This window comes from Arachis hypogaea, chromosome 1 (assembly GCF_003086295.3).
Source record: "Arachis hypogaea cultivar Tifrunner chromosome 1, arahy.Tifrunner.gnm2.J5K5, whole genome shotgun sequence".
NCBI lineage: Eukaryota > Viridiplantae > Streptophyta > Magnoliopsida > Fabales > Fabaceae > Arachis > Arachis hypogaea.
The window spans coordinates 49,098,738-49,123,118 of NC_092036.1; the positions used below are offsets into that span (position 1 = coordinate 49,098,738).

General features: G+C 38.0%; 2 protein-coding genes across 4 annotated transcripts; one reads left to right on the forward strand and one right to left on the reverse strand.

Annotated features, from left to right (window-relative positions):
* Positions 1–3,964: 3,964 nt before the first annotated feature.
* LOC112722572 (uncharacterized) lies at positions 3,965–4,621 on the reverse strand. The gene is made up of 2 exons (XM_025773682.1): positions 4,575–4,621; positions 3,965–4,442 (listed from the first exon to the last, which is right to left on the reverse strand). The coding sequence occupies exons 1-2, from the start codon at positions 4,619–4,621 to the stop codon at positions 3,965–3,967; spliced, it is 525 nt and encodes a 174-aa protein (XP_025629467.1).
* Positions 4,622–6,260: 1,639 nt separating this feature from the next.
* On the forward strand, positions 6,261–8,725 carry LOC112803670 (uncharacterized). Of its 3 annotated transcripts, XM_072198392.1 has the most exons (8): positions 6,270–6,368; positions 6,488–6,535; positions 6,830–7,330; positions 7,421–7,599; positions 7,684–7,764; positions 7,897–7,972; positions 8,083–8,157; positions 8,256–8,725. In XM_072198392.1, the coding sequence occupies exons 3-8, from the start codon at positions 6,835–6,837 to the stop codon at positions 8,447–8,449; spliced, it is 1,101 nt and encodes a 366-aa protein (XP_072054493.1). In that variant the 5' UTR covers positions 6,270–6,368; positions 6,488–6,535; positions 6,830–6,834; the 3' UTR covers positions 8,450–8,725. The 3 variants fall into 3 exon arrangements, with proteins under 3 accessions (XP_025702939.1, XP_072054493.1, XP_025702945.1); XM_025847154.3 differs by having other exon boundaries at positions 6,261–6,535; XM_025847160.3 differs by lacking the exon at positions 6,488–6,535 and having other exon boundaries at positions 6,270–6,487.
* The last annotated feature ends 15,656 nt before the right edge of the window (positions 8,726–24,381 follow it).

The following is a 24,381-nucleotide window of genomic DNA, read 5'->3' on the forward strand; positions in this document are numbered from 1 at the left end:
TCAGGGTCACTTCCCCTTTTTGTACATCAATAAAAGTGCGTCCAGTTGCTAGGAAAGGTCTTCTTAGGATGAGAGTTGCACTCTTGTGCTCCTCCATTTCTAGCACTACAAAGTTAGTGGGAAAGGCAAATGGCCCAACCTTGACAATCATGTCTTCAATTATGCCTGATGGATATTTAATGGAGCCATCAGCAAGTTGGAGACATATCCGGGTTGGTTTGACTTCTTCAGTCAACACAAGCTTTCTGATAGTGGTTGCAGGTATCAGGTTGATACTTGCTCCAAGGTCACATAGGGCTGTCTTAGTACAAGCACCTTCTAATGTGCATGGTATCATAAAGCTTCCTAGATCTTGAAGCTTCTCTGGTAAGCTTTTCAGAATGACTGCACTACATTCTTCAGTGAGAAACACCTTTTCAGTTTCTCTCCAATCCTTCTTATGACTTATGATCTCTTTCATGAACTTATCATAAGAGGGTATTTGCTCAAGTGCCTCTGCAAATGGAATCTTTATTTCTAGAGTCCTGAGATAGTCTACAAAGCGGGCAAATTGTTTATCCTGTTCCGCTTGACGGAGTTTTTGAGGATAAGGCATCTTGGCTTTATATTCTTCAACCTTAGTTGCTGCAGGTTTATTCCCTACAGAGGTTGTTGGAGAAGCCTTCTTAGAGGGGTTACTATCAGCACTCTCAGGTGTCTGATTCCTCATTGGCGTTTGAACGCCAGGATTGGGTACAGGATGGGCATTTAACGCTAGCTTCCCACCCTTTTCTGGCGTTTGAATGCCAGAACTGGGCAAGGAATGGGCGTTTAACGCCAACTTTTTCCCCTTTTCTGGCGTTTGAACGCCAGAAGGATTCCTCTCTGGGCTCTTACTATCCTCAGAGGGATTTTGGGCAATGGTTTGGTTATCCTCTGTCAGTTGTTCCTTTCTTGGCTTTTTGCTACTTTGAGTTGAATTATTCAATGTCTTCCCACTCCTTAGTTGAACTGCTTGGCATTCTTCTGTTATCTGTTTAGATAGCTGCTGTTTTGTCTGATTCAACTGTGATTCTATATTCTTGTTAGCAATTTTAGTTTCTTGGAGTATCTCTTTAAATTCTGCTAACTGTTTTGTCATCAGGAGTAATTGCTGATTAAGTTCAACAATCTGTTCTTGAGGATTAGGATCAGTAGTTACTGCCATAGCTTCTTCTTTTATAGAGGACTCACTACTTGAGCATAGATGTTGATTTCTAGCAACTGTATCTATGAGATCTTGAGCTTCTTCAATCGTCTTCCTCATGTGTATAGATCCACCAGCTGAATGGTCTAAAGATATCTGAGCTGTTTCTGTAAGCCCATAGTAGAAGATGTCTAACTGTACCCACTCTGAAAACATCTCAGAAGGGCATTTCCTTAGCATCCCTCTGTACCTCTCCCAGACATTATAAAGGGATTCATTATCCTCTTGTTTAAAGCCTTGGATGTCCAACTTTAGCTGTGTCATCCTCTTTGGAGGGTAAAATTGATTGAGGAATCTGTCTGATAACTGTCTCCATGTTTTTATGCTTGTTGTGGGTTGGTTATTCAACCACCTCTTAGCTTGATCTTTTACAGCAAATGAAAATAGTAACAATCTGTAGACATCCTGATCCACTTCTTTATCACGTACTGTGTCAGCAATTTGTAAGAACTGTGCCAGAAACTCAGTAGGTTCTTCCTGTGGAAGACCAGAATACTGGAAATTTTGCTGCACCATGATAATGAGTTGAGGATTTAGCTCAAAGCTGCTTGCTTTAATGGGAGGTATACAGATGCTACTCCCATATGCAGCTGTAATGGGGTTAGCATATGACCCCAGAGTCCTTCTGGACTACTCACTTCCACTTAGGTCCATGATGGAAAAAGGGAGATGATGTGGATATTATTTTATTTTACTATTATTATTATTATTATTATTATTATTATTATTATTATTATTATTATTATTATTATTATTATTATTATTATTATTATTATTATTATTATATATATATATTTTAACTAACAGTAACCGAAAATAATAAAATAAAATAAATGGAAAATAAAATAAAAATTCGGAAACCAAAAGAGAATAAAATCAAAGCAAATTGAAAACTAAATTAATTAACTAATTAAAAAGATTTTGGAATTAGCAATTAAGAAGATATGATTGAAAATTGTTTTGAAAAAGATTTGATTTTTGAAATGAGGAAAGAGAAAAACAACAAAATGACACCAAACTTAAAATTTTTAGAAAATCAAACACAAATTTTCGAAAATTTAAAGGAAAACACAAAGAAGACACCAAACTTAGAATATGAAACTAGACTCAAATAAAAGACTCGAAACCAACAAAAATGAAATATTCCTAATCTAAGCAACAAGATAAACCGTCAGTTGTCTAAACTCGAACAATCCTCGGCAACGGCGCCAAAAACTTGGTGCATAAAATCACAATCACACTTTTGCAATTCCGCACAACTAACCAGCAAGTGCACTGGGTCGTCCAAGTAATACCTTACGTGAGTAAGGGTCGATCCCACGGAGATTGTCGGTTTGAAGCAAGCTATGGTTATCTTGTAACTCTTAGTCAGGATATCAATAATTCTCAGATTTAATTGTAAAAAGTAAAAGAACATGAAATAAATGCTTGTTTTGCAGTAATGGAAAACATGTTGAGGTTTTGGAGATGCTCTATCTTCTGAATCTCTGCTTTCCTACTGTCTTCTTCTTCAAGCATGCAAGGCTCCTTCCATGGCAAGCAGTATGTAGGGTTTCACTGTTGTCAATGGCTACCTCCCATCCTCTCAATGAAAATGTTCAACGCGCTCTGTCACAGCACGGCTATTCATTTGTCGGTTCCCAATCATGTCGGAATAGAATCCAGTGATTCTTTTGCATCTGTCACTAACGCCCCACAATCGTGAGTTTGAAGCTCGTCACAGTCATTCAATCCCTGAATCCTACTCAGAATACCATAGACAAGGTTTAGACCTTCCGGATTCTCAAGAATGGCCGCAAATACATTCTAGCTTATATCACGAAGATTCTGGTTAAAGAACCCAAGAGATATCCACTCAATCTAAAGTATAACAGAGGTGGTTGTCAGGCACACGTTCATGGGTGAGAATGATAATGAGTGTCACGGATCATTACATTCATCAAATTGAGGAACAAGTGATATCTTAGAATGGAAGCAAGCGTGATTGAATGAAAAATAGTAGTAATTGCATTAATCCATCAAGACACAGCAGAGCTCCTCACCCCCAACCATGGGGTTTAGAGACTCATGCTGTAGAAGGTACAGTATGAAACGTGTAAAGTGTCATAAGGTAAAGATACAATGTCAAAAGATCCTATTTATAGTGAACTAGTAACCTAGGGTATACAGAAATGAGTAAATGATGTGAAAATCCACTTCCGGGGTCCGCTTGGTGTGAGCTTGGGCTGAGCATTGAAGCTTTCATGTGTAGAGACTTTTCCTGGAGTTAAACACCAGCTTTTGTGCCAGTTTGGACGTTTAACTCCAACTTTTGTGCCAGTTCCGGCGTTAAACGCCAGGAATTCTGAAGCTGATTTGCATCGCTGGTTTGGGCCATAAAATCTCGAACTATTATACATTGCTGGAAAGCCCAGCATGTCTACTTTCCAACGCAATTGAGAGCGCGCCAATTGGGCTTCTGTAGCTCCAAAAAATCCACTTCAAGTGCAGGGAGGTCAGAATCCAACAGCATCTGCAGTCCTTTTTCAGCCTCTGAATCAGATTTTTGCTCAGGTCCCTCAATTTCAGCCAGAAATTACCTGAAATCACAGAAAAACACACAAACTCATAGTAAAGCCCAGAAAAGTGAATTTTAAATAAAAACTCATAAAAACATACTAAAAACTAACTAAAATGTACTAAAAACATACTAAAAACAGTGCCAAAAAGCGTATAAATTATCCGCTCATCAGTTCTCAACTAGACGTAACTTGATATGGGGACCCTTTCACCCGAAAAACCTGCCAGTTCTCCTCCTGATGGTTGTAATGACTTGTCGCTTAATTGCATCTTCTTGAATGTGGAGTAGAACAAGACATCGGTGCTGCTTCCTGGATCGAGCAGCACCTTTTTCACAATCAATTCTCCCATGCTTACAGAAATTACCACTGGGTCATCTCGGTTTGGAGTTCTTGATTTGAAATCAGAAGCACTGAAATTGACAATGGCCGAGGATGTTGGCGCTGGAGAGTTCTGCTGAGTTCCTTCCATTGTCATCATGGCTCTATAACTTCGTTTCCTTGCTGTGTTTGTTATTCCTCCTCCGGCGAAACCTCCTAATATGTAGTTTATGATCCCTTTGGAGGTGGGGGTTTCTACTGGGTCCTGCCATGTTCCTTTGTCTCTGCGTTCCGAGGTATGCTTCGACTTGCCCGTGTCAGCTATTTCCTTCTGGTTCCTAGAATCGATGTACTTGTCCAGTAGCCCCTATCTTGCCAATCTCTCTAATAGGTCCTTAGCTGCCACACATTCGTCCGTGGTGTGGCCGAATTTTTGGTGGAATGCGCAATGCTTCCCTCTGTCTACATACTTTTGATCTTGGTACGTTCCCGCTTTGACTGGTGGCTTTATGAGCATGTTGTGCAATATATCTTTTATTATGTCCTCTCTTCTCGTGTTGAACCTGGTATACGAATCAAATTTTGGAGTTAGTTTAAAAGATTTTCGATGATCCTTAATAATGGACCTGTTCGGCTTGTCATCGTCTTTTCATGATGGTGGTCTTTCATTCCTTTGCGTCTCATGCAGTTCCTCTATTTCAATCTGTCCCGTGGCTTTGTCTCGGAATTCCTCTAGTGTCTTTGGCTTGGCCACAGCTATGGCTTCCTGAAACTTTCCTGGTCGGAGGCCACTTTTGATAGCATGCAATTGTACTTCTGGGTTTAAGTCGGGGATTTCCATAGCTGCTGTGGTGAAACGCGTCATGTAATCCTTGATGCTTTCATGCGGGCCTTGTTTGATTGTGCTGAGATAATTCGGGTCTCTTACATAGATTTTTGATGCTGCGAAGTGATTGATAAACATCTTGGCGAATTCATCAAAGCTGGTGATGGACCCTGCAGGCAGATTAGAGAACCACAGTAAGGCAGCTCCATCTAGAAAAGTGGGAAAGGATCGGCATAGAATGGGATCACAATCACTGTTGAGAAACATCATAGAGTCGAACTTGGTGACATGGACTTTTGGGTCCCCTATCCCCTTATACGACGTCAGGGTCATCGGGAGTGTAAAGTTCTGGGGCATTTTATAGCTCATTATCTCCTCGGAGAATGGGTTAGCTCGTCGCCTTTCTGTCTTGGGAGGGGTTTCCCCTGTCTTAGCATTGGACTCTGACTGATGCTCTTCATGCTGTGTAGCGTTTGTTCTTTTACTATCGACCTTCCGATCTCCATTGTTTTGCATCTCCGCCAACAGTTCTGCCATCCGCTGATTCTCTGCCAAGAGTGCGGCATTTGCGGCCGTGAGATCAGCATTAGTTCGGGAAGGTTGTTGAGTTTCCGAATGATCCGTCATGGTTCTTTTCCTGCAAAGAAAGAGAGATATGCGGCAGATATGAAAAAGCTAAAAGTAGTTATATCTTCGGGTGGGGAGGAATTAACGTGGGCCCCATGGTGGGCGCCAAATGTTCTTACAAGGATGCTGTGGTTGAGGTATACGTCGGCTATGCGTTGGTCTGTGTTCGACAGGTTTGCCTGAGCCGATGATATCCTTGTGAAGTAGGACCCGAGCGTGGTACCTGAAAAAGGAACTCCGCCCAAGTTAGTATATGAATGAGATAAATAATTAATAGATAAATAAAATTGAGGGAAAGATGACTTCAGAGTGGATTCTCAGAGACGAAGTAATGTTCTTCAGCAGAAGTATATTATTTGTTTTTCGTGTATCTCTTGCTTATGTTAATGCCGTTTTTATAGAGTTAGACCTTGGGCTGCCCAATAATTGGTTTGAGATTCAATAATTGGTTTGAGTGAATCTCAGCTTCCTCTGAGATCTTTAAAAAATAACGTTTATGTGATGAGATTTCAGGCGTACGTATTTTAATTTTTCCAACGTGACCGAGATATACGTCGATAAGTCCCGATTAAGCAGAATACCGTACAAATATAATAATATAAAAATATTTTTTTAAAAAACATCTTTTAAAAAAATATAAATTATAATTTTTTAAAAAAATTTATTAAAATAATAATGCCCAAACAAAAACGTTAAATGAAAACAAGAATCCGAAGAAAGAGTAAATCGAAGGAAAGCCCATTATATAAAATCTAGCGTCCGAGATATGGCGAGTGCACGTGGACATCCCTCGTATACTAGAAACTTCCGCGTCAGGATTCTGCATCCTTGATTCTTTGAATTCTTAATTGTTCTGTCGTTATTACAATCACAGCAGCATCCTCCCCTTATTCTCAATCAATTTTCTACTCTTTGCTGTTTTGCTCTCAGGTGTGCCCCTCTCTCGCTCTCTCTCGTTGAAGGTCTTTTTCAATTTCGGTAAAATCAACGATCTTCGTTTTGGATCATCATGTTTCGGATTATAGATTCTGTGTTTGATTTGATATGTGTTTTTAATTGTAATCGTTCTTTGATTAGGGTTCTTCGGATCATTATGATATGGTAATTCTAGTGGTTTTTGAACTTTGAATTAAGATTTACTCTCTTCAAAAAAATAAAAAAATAAAACCTCTGCGGGAAGTTGGAATCTTCGTTGCTATTTGTGATCGTGCGTTTTGATAATTGATACGTTGTTTCTGTGAGGATATGGTTTGATTATCCTGTTGCTTGCAGTGAATATGAATAGACGTGGAGGAGGAGGGTTTGGTGGTGGTGCTGGTGGTGGTAGGGATCCGTTCTTTGATTTTGGTGGTGACCCTTTTGGTGGTGGTTTTGGAGGAGGGTTTGGTCCCTTTGGACCTCCTGGAAGCTTAATCTCGAGCTTATTTGGGGGAAGGGACCCTTTTGATGACCCTTTCTTCAGAAGTCCTTTTGGTGGAGGCATGTTTGGTTCTAGCCCCTTTGGTGCTGCCCCTGCTGGATTCCCTGGATTCCCTTTCTCCCAGGATATGCATCCAGCTGGGTTTCTTGATCAGCATCAGGCTCAGGCTCCTGCTCCCGAGTCTAGCGTGCGAAGGGGGCCTATCATTGAGGAATTGAACTCTGATGATGATGATGATGATGATCAGGGTGGGGAAGTCAAAGAAGGAAACAAGGCAAAGAAAGAGAATCCACGAAAGCATGGCAGGTCCAGCAGTGATTCGTTTGTTGAACATCCAAAAGGAGGAATCGAAGGTAATGGGAAGCTGTTGGTTGGTACTTTTGCTTTTTCTTTTCCTGAAATCGGATGGTTGGTTTGTTCATGCTAAAAGTTTATATTTACAGGGAAGAAAAGCAGGCACTTGCAGGCTAGGAATGAGTACAACAATGAATTCAACAACAGATTCAATGTGGCTAGGGCTGAACCTCAAACTCAAAGCTTCTGCTTCCAAACCGTAAGCTATGGTGGTGCTAATGGAACATACTATACTTCGTCAAGGACAAGGAGGACCGGCAGTGATGGGGTGAGCATTTAGAATCTGGTTAAATAACTCTTTAGAGTGAATTAGTGTATTGTTGGTTTTCTGATGCCATCTTCAACATATTAGGTGACATATGAAGAGGCCAAAGAGGCTGATAGTTCTACAAGGGAAGCTTCTCAGAGAGTTTCCAGAGGCATTCATGGCAAGGTATTCATATACTATTTCTTTGGTATCAAATTAATAATATTGGATTAAGTTGCTTCGATTTATGGCTGTGTATTTGTAAATTGTAATTGCCCTGCTTATTAACTTTATTTCACTTGGTTTGTTACTTCATAGGGACATTCCCTTTCAAGAAAACTTAATTCGGATGGTAGAGTGGACAGCATGCAGACCTTGCACAATCTGAATGAAGGTATATCTTGGCTTCAATATTCATGATTTCTATGATGTGCAGTTCCACACTTCCATGCTTCTATGATAGTGTTACTGAAGGATTTGTGTTGTTAATTTGTCATCTTGTAGATGAACTTGCTGGTTTTGAAGATGAATGGAAACAAAAAGGTCAAAAGTATTTGCCTGAATTGACTGGGAATATTGGTCAGTTGCCGAATATACTTTCTGTTACTTTGGCTGGGGATGATTAATCTCTAGAATATATCATCTCATCTTTAATTTGTTTCTCTTTTCTGTTTTAGGAGCTCTTGATAGCCAACAAACTGCACAGGCCAGGCAGGGTGGGTGGGCTCTCCCTTCTTCGGAGCATGGTCATCCTGCCCGAACAATTTCTGAAGCTCAAGATAGAGCAGGCTCTTCTCGCACGCAGGAGAGAGCAAGGACAGATTACAGTGAGAGGAGTGCATCTCATCCACGGGGACGGGGCAGAAACTAAGGCATCTTGTTGCTTTCAAATTCAAGGTGTCTAGTCCCGTAACCCGCCGTCGATGTACTTCTGAATTGTCCCCCTATTGTATCTTCTTACCCCTTTCCTTATAGAGGTCTATGATGATTTTGGCGGCAGTTATAATCCCTTGGTTGAGTGGATTTTCCCTGTTGGATTTGTGATGGTGATGCTAGGGTCTGAGACCTGCACTATCTTTTATAACTTTTATTAGGAGCTGATTGCATTACAAACCTGAAGTTAATGGTTTATATTTGTTGGTATTCATGCCTCGTGTTGTTCAGTTGTCATGAATCTTTTGATGCAGCATTGGGTTGATGGATTCTGTGCAACTTTTACAATTCACTCCATCCATTCTCATACAAAAATGTTGCTTCCTTGGGAAGGCGACTTTAATCTGGTCCAGCTTTCCCTGACACGGGTGTGGCCACTCTTTCTCAGACACTGAACACGCTGCCGCGGCAGGTATATATTTGCCCGCTGGATATGTGGGGTGTACGTAACCATTGAAATCATTGATATGTGTTGGGTACGTAACTGTTGAAAACTTGACATCATTTGCGAATCTAAGATTTCGGGATGCAAATTCTGATAGATTTCTTTCCATTTATTTCCATTATAACCGTTAATTGAGACATAAAGGAACATGCATGAGAAGAGAATGATTTAACGGGAATTCGCCAGTGATTTGGTTATTGCATTCTTGTCGTTAATTTATTGGTGGGTCTTGATTGATCTCTTTTTTTGGAAGCGGCGCGTCCATTGCTAAACCAAAAAGTGCATTGTTACGAATTAGTTCAACTAGTAAACGACCCACGCGATGCGCGGCTGAGTACTGAATTAATTTTATCATTCGGTTTACATCTTTAAATGAAATTGATTAACATATACAAAACGTAAAACAGAATTGTTGGTTGCTGCACAATAATCGTGAAAATACACGAAATTGTAATTCTTTGGACGTTTGTGCTAATCACGCGTGCTATGTGCTGTTCTTAATTAAAACATCCGGTATTAAAATTTTTCTATTATAAGTTAGTTGCTAAAAAAAAAGTTTAAAACCATACATGCATACGAGTTGTTTTGAAAATGTCACATGTGATACTTTGTAACCAATAAAGTTGATTACATTCGATAAGACATACACACTTACATATTTCTAATCTTCTGTTATTTTAATGGAAAATGTCACATGTGATACTTTGTAACCAATAAAGTTGATTGTATTCGATAAGAGACATACACACTTATATATTTCCAATCTTCTCTTATTTTAATGGAGTTTCTACACTTTTTTTATTAACAGAAATTAACAAAAGATATTTATCACCATTCTTCTCTTTCATCTCCAAAGATGAATATCCACCGGTTAGCTATCCGTCGTCACCATCTTACTACCGAACTGCTGTCTTTTTGCTGACAGTAACAACATTTAGTGGATCTGAAATCGATAATGATGTGGGAAAAAGAAACCTAAATAATTATATCCAAATTAATTGAGCGTTCTAAAAAATGGTAGAGATAACTGAAAAAGTTATTAACTTTTTGATACAAACTTTTTTGAAAAGTTATTAACTTTTTAAACTATAGTTGCCAACTATTTGTTTTTCAATTATCTATAGTTGAAAATGCCAAAAAGGTATGCGATTAAACCAAAAAAGCACTGATCTGTTAGTAAAAATTTGGATGCTAAACAATGAAGTACTTCCTCATAATTCACAGACTCATGCATCAAAATGTTTGAAAAAATTATTTCTCCTATTACCTGCTAATTCTTGAAGGCACATTCATTTGTAACAAATCACTACTGGTATGTTTTTAAGAGATGAAGATTCTTGCAAAAATTAGAAGAAAAAAAAAAGAGAAGCAAATTAAACATAAATACATAAATTTTAAAATATAATTCAAATAAAAATTGTGGAAATTAATTAAATTTGAGAAGAAAAATAACATATTTACCAAAAGTAGAAGTTTCAAATGTAGGTATTGAGCAACATCAATAAAGTTGATTCGCAATTGGTTTTAATTATTGATACGAATTAGAAAGAACTTGTACTTGTATTTTGTTCGGTGTTTGAAATTTTTTTTAACGTAAATCCTTATTTTCTTGAGTATTTTGTGACAGTGTAAATTATGTGTGACAAATTGTGATTCATTCTTTTGCTTGCTTAATGCAGATTTCTAACAATAGAAACCAAAGAACTAAATCACTCTAATATGTACAACCACAATAACAGTAATGGAATTAAAAGAGGATTATGTTATGATTAGACAGATCACTATTACTAAACACATCTTCAAAGAGCAATAAAAAGAAAAGAGAAGCAAGGTAATGAAGAAAACTATAAAGGGGTGGTTGATAATGAAAAGTGGTTTTTATTACGGCAATCAACAGTTAAAATGGTTTCTGTTTTACTCAAATTTTTGTTCCATTGTTAATAACAAATAAATCAACAATTTTTGAGTTTTGTTTCACAATCTTAATTTAAGGAGCGGAAACGACTCTTTTTATGGGTATCTCAATGTCGAGACTGTAACGTCAAATAAATTTAAAAGGAATAAAAGTAACAAATAAACATGTAAATGCAAGGTGCCGGTGGCAAAATAAATTGCAGAAATTGAAATAAAAAGAAAATTAAAAAGAAGATGAAAGAAGAAATATGAACGTAAAAGAGAAGAAAACATAAGAGTAGAGAAATTTTATTAATAAAAACTGAAAAAAAGCAAAGTACAAGTGTTTGAGTTAAGAGGAATTACTTAAGATTCCCAATTTTACTCTGTGATGCCAAGGGACTGAGAGCGTTTTGGGTTTCTAAGTGTTTTCTAAGAAGAACTGAACTGATTACAACGTGTTCCTAAAGCTCTATTTATAGAATAGCCTAATCTCAGCGGGCAGTTACTCTTTGTACATCACTTGCAGAAAATTTGAATTTCTTGTAGCTGTTCCCATACTTCTTGCTTGATATTAATTTCAAAATTTAAATAAATAACCAACTATCAAATGATCTAACTTAATTTAAAATAGATATAAATATTATATATAGAAATATTACCAAACAACTAATTATTTATTTTTATAATTTTTTTATGAAAATAATATTTTGTCTAACATAATGCCCCCCAAAAATTTTCACTTGAAGTCATACAGAAATTGAAAGTGCAAAAATTTTGTTGTTTATGATAATAAGGGAAGTATATACAACTGTATGTTTATTTATTTATTATATATATACATATTTTTTTTCCTTTTTTAGTATATAAATAATAATAATAAATGCTGATAACGATGAAATTTTGAAATACCATCTAGAGAGTATGCCAGAGTACTATACTCTTTTCCCTTTTCTTTGTTGTTGTTTTGTTTATTTATTTGAATTGGCTCAACAAAAATGAAATCACTCAGTCCTCTTATATTTTTGTGGTACGTGTGAGAAAGATAATACGCTAGTGTTAAACTTTTCTTCAACTCTATACTCCCTACGTACTCTCCCAAATTTTATCTATTACGATTGGCTTTCTCTGTTCACAAGGGTTTGATTATACCTAATTTTTTTAATATTCCAAGTAAGGTTTTACTGCTAGCTCTATCTCTATCTTTTCTTTTCCAATATCTTTTCTTTTTTATCTTTATCCTATCTTTTCTATTTTTTGTGAAGTATCTCTTGTATTATTTATGACTATGAGTGCTCGAATTTTACTCTGAAGAATATTTGTTTTATAGCTTGTTTGTTGATCGTTGACAACCTTAGCACTCAATACTTCAATTTTTTAATCTGTATCGTTATGACAACCTCAAGCCACCATCTGTCAACAATTCCTCTTTCTTCATCTAAAGCGGCCACTTGCGATAAACCTGTTGTCAAGAATGGCAAGGATTTTGCTCCTGAACCAGAAGCCTTAGAATCGAAGACATGGGAATCTCAGGTGCTACTCCCTTTAACCATTGACGGTATAGATTCAGCTTTTGTTGGTCCTATTATCTCTCTTGAAGTGGCAAATAAGATAAAAAAATATTTTTCCTGGTCACCCTCAAAGAAGACCCGTCGCTTTTCAAGACTCCATTCTCATTGGATACTTCGATTCCAACAACAGACTATTCAGAAATCACCCAAAGACCAACATTGGAGGTTACCACGCTTGGTTAAGTAAGGTTGAAACTGAGAAAACGACCTTGTGGAAAGAGATTGGGATATATGACCTAATTCAGCTTAGTAAAATCTCCTACACTGTTAATTCAGGATTAATGGGAGGTGTATTGTACTTTTGGGATGAGACTTCTCATACATTTCACACCCCCTATGGTATGATTACTCCTACTCTTCTGGATGTAGCTGCAATAACCGGCCTATCTCCCTTGGGAGAGGAAATTTTAACCACTACCCGGTCAACCACAGGCGTTAAGTATGCCATTGACATTTCTTCCACTACTTACCAGAGTTTCATTCTTAATAACAGAGGTCGAGATGGAGAACATATTTCTGATAATGAGCACATAGCCTTCCTTCTCTATTGGTTGAGTGGCGTTGTTTTCTGTGCCAGAAATATTCAAGTTGAAATCGCCTATGTTCCATTAGTCGTTATGTTAGCTAAAGGCAAGAGGCTGTGTTTGGCCAAATTGTTCTTGGCTCGACTATATCTCACTCTAGATTGGATCACAGCCTATATGAGGGAGAAGAAAAGAATCACTAATGTTGATGGTCTCGTTTGATTTTTTCAATTGTAGTTATCCGCTATTTTTGAATCTGAGCTACAACCACGTTCGACCCAAAAAAGTCTTACGGATTCTGCGATTGTCGGACAACGTTTGCTCAATTCAGTCTTTCCTGATAGGTTGATGCTCTCACATGATAAGATGAAACACTTCTTCCGCGCTTTTTATTACTTGCCAGAGAAAGACCACAACGTCAATTTGACTCCTTTTGCTAATTGTCAAACTGGTCCGGAATGGTTGACGTAATCTCTTACCCCAGCTGGGGTTACACAAAAGGAAAGCATCACTATTTGGTCACAGTTCTTAACTCCTCAATTACTTTTTGCTGGATTTTCGGGTGAGAATGACCTAAGAACAACGGTCTATATGCCAAACGCAGTTTCACGACAATTTGGGTTAGCTCATGCCATTCCGTCTCCATATCATTTTCAAGAATCACAACCTTCGCATGTCAAAACTATTTCATTAGAAGACCTGCTGCGTATTCAGAAAGATAATGCTATACGGAGAAATAAATTCCACCTATTCCCTTTCAAGCCTTGTCCATTGCCACCTATCATTCTTTTCTTGGTAGAAAAACTATTACTCCTCTATTGAAGTTGCTTTCAGTACTTGCTGTCAAAGGATGATCACTGTTCTTGTAATGCAACAAGTGAGAAGAGCGAAAAAGGGTAATTACCACTAAACTATTTGCTCATTCTATTATTATTATTATTATTATTATTATTATTATTATTATTATTATTATTATTAGTTAAGGTAATTTCCTCTATTAGTAACATGTCCTCTCTGTGTTGTTGCTATCCATTTTCTTCATGTACAATGTCTTCTAAGGCTATCACAATGGCACCTGTTTTAATTATTTTATTATTATTATTATTATTATTATTATTATTATTATATATATATATATATATATATTTATTACAGAGAACACAACAACCCCACTTGCGGCAAATCCTCTTTTGAGAAAGTCTTCTAGTAAACTTATAGGAAAAAAGAAATGCAATTTTAATTGCTCAAACCGTCGGGTAAAAAGAAGACTTGAACTAATGAAGTTTCAATATCTTCAAGTAGTAATGATAAGAATGACACATCAAATACATCCAATGACAATCTTGATGGACTGGTAATTTCTCAACACAATGAAAGGGACAACGAGAACATCTCGTCAAGTGATGAATCAGTCAGTAAATTCTCTTCGGAAGAAGATGTCAATGCTCTTAGTCCCAGTGACCGGCTTGCTTCTCAGGTATTCTTATACATTTTCACATTGAAATAACAGCATCTGAAAGAACTTACATGGTGATGATACTTCTGATGCTGAGTCCCCTTTTTATTACCTTTGTCCTCATTTCACTTTTGATTTAGGTCACTGACGATTGGATTTTTGACTGTTTAGAATTTCTCAAATAAAATCTTGTCGAAGTATAGTTTCTAAACCAAGCAATAATCCTTTCATACAAAAAGTTGTTTGTCACTAAAACAAACCCCTAAATTTATAAACCGAAGTATTCAAACCTCGGGTCGTTCTCCCTAGGAATTACAATAAAGTGTCTTGTTATTGGTTGTGATGTGTTTTGGGGTTTTTAAGCTTTTGGACAAGAAATATAAAGGGCAAAGAAAGTAAACTAACAACTAACAAAGCTCTTGGCAAGATATGAGAACTAGAAGTCCTATCCTAGTTATCCTTCTCAATTGTGATGAGAATTGTTCATTGCTACCACTTAGTTAACCCTTACTAAAGAAAGGAAAGTCAAGTGGATGAATTGACTTGAGCCACAAGTCCTAGCCAACTCCCAAGGAAAGACTAGCTTTAGTGCACTCCAAACCAATTAGCAATCTCTCCAATTATCAATCAACAAAGGAATTAGATAACTCAAGTGTCACTAATTACTCTACCTAGGCCAAGAGGAACAAAATCTATACTATATCTAGAAGAGGCATTTCAACAAACACATAAAAGGCAATAAAAGTAAACAACATAAATTGCAAGAATTAAAGAGAGATCTAACTACAAAAACAAGAGATCAACAATAGAAAAGTAAAGAAGACACATTTAGTATGAATTACCTCTTATTGAATTGGAAGAATGTAGAAGGAACAATACTAGATCTACAACAAAATATAAGAACAACATAAAGAAAATTACAATAAAAGAATGGAAGGAGAATGAATCTAACAACAAGGAATTGAGATGTAGAAGTAGAAGAAAGCAAAGATTAAAATCTAGATCTAAGAACTAATCCTAATCCTAATCCTAATTCTAGAGAGAAGTGAGAGCTTCTCTCTCTAGAAACTAATTCTAACTAATCCTAATGTGTGTGAATGGTTAGAATCCCCTTTGCTCTTCAATCCTTGGCTTTAAATAGCAGTTTAGGCGCCAAAGTTGGTTGAGATTGGGCCCCACAACCCTTCAGAATTCGTTGGCCACGTTTTCATTAAAAAATCATAAAACGGCACCGACGCGTACGCGCACATCACGCGTACGCGTCCATGGGGTAATTCGCAGGTGCGCGCGCGCGTCCATGGGCGAGTTCAACTTCTTTGACTTTTCATGATTTCTCCACTTTGCATGCTTTCCTCTTCACTCCTTTGATCCATTCCTAGCCTTTTCAATCTGAAATCACTAACAAATATATCAAGGCATCTAGTGGAATCAAGGAGAATTAGATTTAGCTATTTTAAGTCCTAAAAAGCATGTTTTCACTCTTAAGCACAATTAAAGGAGAATATACAAAACCATGCTATTTCATTGAATAAATGTGGGTGAAAGGTGATAAAATCCCCTAAAATCAATACAAGATAAACCCTACAAATGGGGTTTGTCAGTCACTGTGACTTCTACCATTTCTTTGATCGTGCCTAATACTGAAAATATGATGGCTGCCACATCTAATAAACTTATGCCCAAAACCAATGCAAATAAGGTATGGCATGTTATTTAGCCTGATGGTTGGTATCTCTTCCTTGTATCTTTCTTAGTTTTGTGTTAACGTTCGCTTTTGTATTTTTGTCTAGCTTCAAGCTTCTGAACTCCCCCCCAAGTGAGCGGTCAGAAAAACAAATACCCATCACTTCCATCCATGCTCAGACCCCTAATGTGGTGAATGATTTATTGGCTGATTTAGAAAGTCTAAATGAAGCATATGCATGTAGCATGGATACACAGAAGGCCATAGTTGAATCTTGTTCCACTATTCAAAGTCACCCTTTAACAGAGCAGCCCCATACTACACCTCCCGCAACCAAGATTATTGGTAGTTCCATCCTGTTTCCATTAAGCCCACAACTCAGTGTCATTCTATCCAAACCTGTTTTGACACTTGCTACGGATCCGCAGTTTAAGGCTCAACTTTCTGATATTCTTCAAACTTTTTCAACTACACCCTATCCTGAGACTGTTGATCCTTTGTTGGCTCACTTGCGAAAAGTTTATGAGGACCTTTATGCCAAATTTCCAAATTCTCAGGCAGCCATCTCATCGTGTCAACAATTAACTGAATCTCTTTCTAAATTGAAACAAGACACCACCTCCTTTGAGGCTGTCAAAGCTACCCTGGCTGCCCATATTACAAAAGCTAAAGATCGGGGTCATGAGCTATCTGAGGAGATTCGAGACTTAGAACAACAGCTAGCTGTCAAGAGAGGAGCAAAAAGTAGGTTGGACGCTACTTTGATAAAGAATGAGGCTCAATTTGCCAAAGCAAGTAACATGCTTGATAGTAGCAATGCAGCTTTACAGTCACGTGAAGAGAAGATGCTCTCCGCACAGGAAGCTGCCAAAGAAGCCAGGAACTTCCAAACCGCTCTCCAAGCCAAAGTTACTCGCTTGAAGGAGATCCTTGAAACCTAGTCTTGCATTTCTTATGTGAACATTTGTGATTTTAATATGTGTCTGCAATCTTCACTTTTTGAACCTTTAGAATTTTGTTCATTATTCGCTTTTGAATGCACTCTACCCTTACTTTGGAGATTGGACACTTGCTATTTTTTTAAAAATAAATGCCTACTAGTAATAGACTTAACAGAATTTTTAAGTCTATAAAATTTTTACATTACTAGTTGAACTGTCAATGGGGTCTATTCTTTTGTATGAAATTTTTAAGTGTGTCAAATGATATCTGTTCTAATTTCGGCACATTAAATGTGTATCAATTGACCTTTATTTTGATCTTTAATATTTCAGTTAAGAGTTTTTTTTTGACACACACTTTCATCGTTTTAATTGACACAATTTTCCTACTTTCAGAAGTAACAGAATCTTAACTTCGTGAAATCGTTTCTTTCATATGTTAAACTCTAGGTGTCAATTAAATTTGATAAAATTTCTAATCTTAAAAAAAATCTCCACACTAACATTCCAATAGTCTTGACTCCAAGCGCTAATAGACTCAACAGAATTTCTAAGTCAATTAGGCTCTTGTATTTATGAAGTACATACCCAAATGTCAATGAGAGATTATTTTTGTCCAAGATTTTAAACTTGATGCTTTGGACACATATTTGTCTCATAATCTTAATGCTTTACACTGTCAGTAGAACTTGCAATTCAAAGAAATCACAAGGACATGTTAGCTTTTACAAACTGAATTGCGAATATTAATTAGCTCTTTACTTTTTCCTTTGACACTTCAACTGGATATTTTCGTGTCCTTAAACATGTGGAATGTTTATCTCATGTATGCCTGGCCTATATACTTTTAAATATTTTCCATTTATTGAAGGAATTCTTCTTCCTGATCCGATTTCAATAATCTTATAGACATTTTCAAAGTAAATCTTGTCAACTACATAAGGTCCTTCCCAAGTTGGAGACCACTGGTGCATGAAATTGCAATCACACTTTTGTAATTCCGCACAACTAACCAGCAAGTGCACTGGATCGTCCAAGTAATACCTTACGTGAGTAAGGGTCGATCCCACGGAGATTGTCGGCATGAAGCAAGCTATGGTTATCTTGTAACTCTTAGTCAGGATATCAATAATTCGTAGGTTTAATTGTGAAAAGTAGAAGAACATGAAATAAATACTTGTTTTGCAGTAATGGAGAACAGGTTGAGGTTTTGGAGATGCTCTATCTTCTGAATTTCTGCTTTCCTACCGTATTCTTCTTCATGCACGCAAGGCTCCTTCCATGGCAAGCTGTATGTAGGGCTTCACCGTTGTCAATGGCTACCTCCCATCCTCTCAGTGAAAATGTTCAACGCACTCTGTCACAGCACGACTATTCATCTGTCGGTTCTCGATCATGTCGGAATAGAATCCAGTGATTCTTTTGCGTTTGTCACTAACGCCCCACAATCGCGAGTTTGAAGCTCGTCACAGTCATTCAATCCCTGAATCCTACTCAGAATACCACAGACAAGGTTTAGACCTTCCGGATTCTCAAGAATGGCCGCCAATACATTCTAGCTTATACCACGAAGATTCTGGTTAAAGAACCCAAAAGATATCCACTCAATCTAAAGTAGAACGGAGGTGGTTGTTAGGCACACGTTCATGGGTGAGAATGATGATGAGTGTCACAGATCATCACATTCATCAAATTGAGTAACAAGTGATATCTTAGAATGGAAGCAAGCGTGATTGAATGAAAAACAGTAGTAATTGCATTAATCCATCAAGACACAACATAGCTCCTCACCCCCAACCATGAGGTTTAGAGACTCATGCCGTAGAAAGTACAGTATGAAACGTGTAAAGTGTCATGAGATAAAGATACAATGTCAAAAGATCCTATTTATAGTGAACTAGTAACCTAGGATATACAGAATGAGTAAATGACGTGAAAATCCACTTCCGGGGTCCACTTGGTTTGTGCTTGGGCTGAGCATTGAAGCTTTCATGTGTAGAGACTTTTTCTGGAGTTAAACGCCAACTTTTGTGCCAGTTTGGGCGTTTAACTCCAACTTTTGTGCCAGTTTCGGCGTTAAACGCCGGGAATTCTGAAGCTGATTTGCAACGCCGATTTGGGCCATCAAATCTCGGGCAAAGTATGAACTATTATACATTGCTGGAAAGCCCAGGATGTCTACTTTCCAACGCAATTGAGAGCGCGCCAATTGGGCTTCTGTAACTCCAGAAAATCCACTTCGAGTTCACGGAGGTCAGAATCCAATAGCATCTGCAGTCTTTTTTCAGCCTCTGAATCAGATTTTTGCTCAGGTCCGTCAATTTCAGCCAGAAATTACCTGAAATCACAGAAAAACACACAAACTCATAGTAAAGCCCAGAAAGGTAAATTTTAAATAAAAAATCATAAAAACATACTAAAAACTAATTAAAATGTACTAAAACCATACTAAACACAGTGCCAAAAAGCGTATAAATTATCCGCTCATCACAACACCAAACTTAAATTGTTGCTTGTCCCTAAGCAATTGAAAATCAAATAGGATAAAAAGAAGAGAACATACTATAGACTCCAAAATATCAATGAAACTTAGCTCCAATTAGATGAGCGGGACTAGTAACTTTTTGCCTTTGAACAGTTTTGGCATCTCACTTTATCCTTTGCAGTTTAGAATGATTGGCATCTATAGGAACTCAGAATTCAGATAGTATTATTGATTCTCCTAGTTAAGTATGATGATTCTTGAACACAGCTACTTTATGAGTCTTGGCTGTGGCCCAAAGCACTCTGTCTTCCAGTATTACCACCGGATACATACATGCCACAAACACATAACTGGGTAAACCTTTTCAGATTGTGAGTCAGCTTTGCTAGAGTCCCCAATTAGAGGTGTCCAGGATTCTTAAGCACGCTCTTTTTACCTTGGATCATTTTTTTATTTTTACCCTTGCCTTTTTGTTTAAAGGGCTATTGGCTTTTTCTGCTTGCTCTCTCTCTTCTTTTTATTTCTTCTCTTTTTTTTGAATTCACTACTTTTTTTCTTGCTTCAAGAATCAATCTGATGATTTTTCAGATCCTCAATAACATTTCTCCTTTTCCATCATTCTTTCAAGAGCCAACAAGTTTAACATTCTTTAATCAACAAATTCAAAAGACATATACACTGTTCAAGCATTCATTCAGAAAACAAAAAGTATTGTCACCACATCAAACTAATTTAACTAGTTTCAGAGATGAATTCGAAATCCTGTACTTCTTGTTCTTTTACGATTAAAGCATTTTTCATTTAAGAGAGGTGATGGATTCATAGGACATTCATAGCTTTAAGATATGAACCTTAAATTTTATTAATCATGAATTAAAAACAAGACTCAAAAATAAATATAAGATAAGACTAATAGTAATAGAAAACAAAAATTTAAATGACTCTAAAATAGACTCCTAATGATAGAGGTTATCACAGAGTTAGGACTCAACAACCTTGATTTTGAGAAGTGGATGCTCCTTCAACTTGTGGGTTATTTGACCCTTCAAGGGAGAGCTTCTGGCGCTTCAGCTCCTGTAGCTCACGCCCCTGCTTCTCTTGTTCCTTCAGCAATTTGCAGAGCATGCAGTTTTGATTTTGTTGTTCTTCCTTAATTTGTTCCATAGTTTCTTGCAGCTTGGCAACAGATGCTTCTAGGCTGGCCCAGTAGTCAATTTTAGGAAGTTCAGGGAGGAATTCCTGCACCCTCCTTTTGATAGAGTTATCTTTCATTTGTCCTTCCATTGACTTCTTGGTGATTGGATGTTCAATTGGGATGAATTCATCTACTCCCATCCTCACCCCAGCATCTTTGCATAGCAAAGAGATTACGCTTGGGTAAGCCAGTTTGGCTTCAGTGGAGTTCTTGTTTGCAATTGTGTAAATCTCACAAGCAACCAGATGATGAATCTCCACTTCTTTTCCCAGCATAATGCAATGAATCATCACTGCTCTCTTGACCGTGACCTCAGAACGGTTGCTAGTGGGCAATATAGAACGCCCAATGAAGTCTAGCCAACCTCTTGCAATTGGTTTGAGATCTTCCCTCTTGACTTGGTTTGGGACACCTTTTGAATTGGTTGTCCATTTAGTTCCAAGGAGGCATATGTCCTCTAGAACTTGATCCAACCCCTTATCTACTCTCACCATTCTCCTATTAAAGGATTCAGGATCATCTTGTAGTTGAGGCAATTTGAAGACCTCTCTTATTTTGTCCAGATGGAAGTAAATAATTCTCCCTCTGACCATGGTTCTGTAGGTATGAAAAGCAGTTCCAGTCATTCTCTGCTTATCTGTCAGCCACAGATTTGAGTAGAATTTCTGAACCATGTTTCTTCCAACCTTTGTCTCAGGATTTGTTAGAACTTCCCATCCTCTATTTCGAATTTGCTCTTGGATCTCTGGATATTCATCTTCTTTCAGATCGAATCTAACTTCCGGGATCACTGACCTCAGACCCATTATTTTGTGGTAATGGTCTGCATGTTCTTTGGTTAAGAACTTCTCTTGACTCCAAAGATTCTTTGGATTATTCTCTTTCTTGCCTTTTGAATTGGTTTGTTTTCCTTTAGGAGCCATGATCTTGATAAATCTTGGCTTAGTGATCACGGAAAAGCACACCAAACTTAGAGGTTTGCTTGCCCTCAAGCAAAAGAAAGGAAAGAGGAGAGAGAGGAGGAGAGCAAATTCGATTGATGGGGAGAGGGGGATGGCCGAACGTGTATTTATAAGGGAGGGGGAGTGATTTCAAAACTTTTGAAGGAGATTTGAGAAGATATGGGAAGAATTTGAGAAGATATTTGAGTTTTTGAAGAAGATTTGGAAAGGATTTGAAAGAGATTTGAAGAATGATTTAGAAAATTGTTTAATTTTTGAAATTTGAAGGTGAATGATGAAAGTTTGTAATGTGTTTATGCAGAAAATTATGGATCAAAACAAGAAAGTTTGAAAAGATTTGAAGTGGAAAACAAAATCTCTGTCCCCTACCTTTCTGGCGTTAAACGCCCAGAATGGTATCCATTCTGGCATTTAACGCCCAAATATTGGCCATTATGGGCGTTTAACGCCCAGCCAGGTACCCTGGCTGGCGTTAAACGCCAGAAACCCCTTCATCACTGGGCATTTTGCTAAACGCCTAGGATGCTGCAATCCTGGCGTTAAACACCCAGAATGGTACCCATTCTGGTGTTTAACGCCTAAAATGGTACCTTTACTGGCGTTAAACGCCCAGAATGGTATCCATTCTGGCGTTTAACGCTCAGAGTACCCTTTACTGGCGTTTTCTTGCCAGCAAACTCCTTTTCTCTGCTTTTTGCACTGAATCCTTCTGTAACTCTGTTAATTCCTTCAATTTTGATGATCAACCTTGAAGAATGTATGTCAATATTCTATTAAGTAAAATAAATCACCTGCTAATAGCTGGGTTGCCTCCCAGCAAGTGCTTCTTTATTGTCTTTAGCTGGACCTTTACTATGCTTCATTCAAGCCCCAGTTTTGAGCATTCTTGCTCAAAATTGCTTTCAAGATAATGTTTGATCCTCTGTCCATTAACAATGAACTTTTTATCAGAATCAATATCTTGAAGCTCAACATATCCATATGGTGACACTCCTGTAATCACATACGGATTCCTCCATCGGGATTTAAGTTTTCCTGGGAAGAGTCTGAGCCTAGAGTTGAAGAGCAGAACTTTTTGTCCTGGTTCAAAGACTCTGGATGACAACTTTTTGTCATGCCACTTCTTTGCCTTTTCCTTATAAATTATTGCATTTTCAAAGGCACTGAGTCTGAACTCCTCTAGCTCATTTAGCTGGAGCAATCTTTTTTCACCAGCTAACTTAGCATCCATGTTTAGGAATCTGGTTGCCCAGTAGGCTTTATGTTCCAGTTCCACGGGCAGATGACAGGCCTTCCCATACACAAGTTGGTATGGAGAGGTTCGTATAGGAGTCTTGAATGCTGTTCTGTATGCCCACAGAGCATCATCCAAGCTCTTTGCCCAATCCTGTCTACGGGCAATAACAGTCCATTCCAGGATTCTTTTTAGCTCTCTATTAAAGACTTTAGCTTGCCCATTTGTCTGTGGATGATACGGAGTTGCTACTTTGTGGCTAATTCCATATCGGACCATAGCAGAGTACAGCTGTTTATTGCAGAAATGAGTGCCCCCATCACTGATTAGTACTCTGGGAACACCAAACCTGCTGAAGATATGTTTCTAGAGGAATTTCATCACGGTTTTGGTATCATTATTGGGTGTGGCAATTGCTTCTACCCATTTAGATACATAATCTACTGCCACCAGAATATAAATGTTGGAGTATGATGGTGGGAAGGGACCCATGAAGTCAATACCCCATACATCAAACAATTCAATCTCTAAGATCCCTTGTTGAGGCATGGCGTAACCATGAGGCAAGTTACCAGCTCTTTGGAAACTGTCACAGTTACGCACAAACTCTCGGGGATCCCTATAGAGAGTAGGCCAGTAGAAGCCGCATTAGAGGACTTTAGTGGCTGTTCGCTCACTTCCGAAATGTCCCCCATACTGTGATCCATGGCAATGCCATAGGATCCTTTGTGCTTCCTCTCTAGGTACACATCTATGGATCATTCCGTCTGCACATCTCTTGAAGAGATATGGCTCATCCCATAGGTAGTACTTGGCATCTGAAATTAATTTTTTTCTTTGCACCCTGCTGTACTCCTGGGGTATGAACCTCAGAGCTTTATAATTTGCAATGTCTACAAACCATGGAGCTTCCTGAATAGCAAAGAGTTGCTCATTTGGACAGGTCTTAGAGATCTCAGTAGAGGGGAAGGACGCCCCAGCCACTGGTTCTATCCGGGACAGATGATCAGCTACCTGATTCTCTGTCCCTTTTCTGTCTCTTATTTCTATATCAAACTCTTGCAGAAGCAACACCCACCTTATGAGCCTGGGTTTTGAATCCTGCTTTGTGAGTAAGTATTTAAGAGCAGCATGGTCAGTGTACACAATCACTTTTGACCCAACTAAGTAGGATCTAAACTTGTCAATGGCATAAACCACTGCAAGTAATTCTTTTTCTGTGGTTGTGTAATTCTTCTGTGCGTCATTCAGAACACGGCTAGCATAATAAATGACGTGCAGAAGCTTGTTGTGCCTCTGTCCCAACACTGCACCAATGGCATGGTCACTAGCATCACACATTAGTTCAAATGGTAATGTCCAATCTGGTGCAGAGATGATTGGTGCTGTGACCAGCTTGGCTTTCAGGGTCTCAAACGCCTGCAGACACTTTGTGTCAAACACAAATGGCGTGTCAGCAGCTAGCAGGTTACTTAGAGAT

What these genes read in the sequence shown, in the direction of transcription:
- LOC112803670 (XM_025847154.3), top strand. Translation starts at nt 6,835, where the DNA reads ATGAATAGACGTGGAGGAGGAGGGTTTGGTGGTGGTGCTGGTGGTGGT. An exon ending in GGAGGACCGGCAGTGATGGG is followed by an intron (nt 7,600 to 7,683) that starts GTGAGCATTTAG and finishes TCAACATATTAG; the next exon opens with GTGACATATGAAGAGGCCAA. An exon ending in TGAATTGACTGGGAATATTG is followed by an intron (nt 8,158 to 8,255) that starts GTCAGTTGCCGA and finishes TTTCTGTTTTAG; the next exon opens with GAGCTCTTGATAGCCAACAA.
- LOC112722572 (XM_025773682.1), bottom strand. Translation starts at nt 4,621, where the DNA reads ATGCTCATAAAGCCACCAGTCAAAGCGGGAACGTACCAAGATCAAAA. An exon ending in GGAACGTACCAAGATCAAAA is followed by an intron (nt 4,443 to 4,574) that starts GTATGTAGACAG and finishes CATCGATTCTAG; the next exon opens with GAACCAGAAGGAAATAGCTG.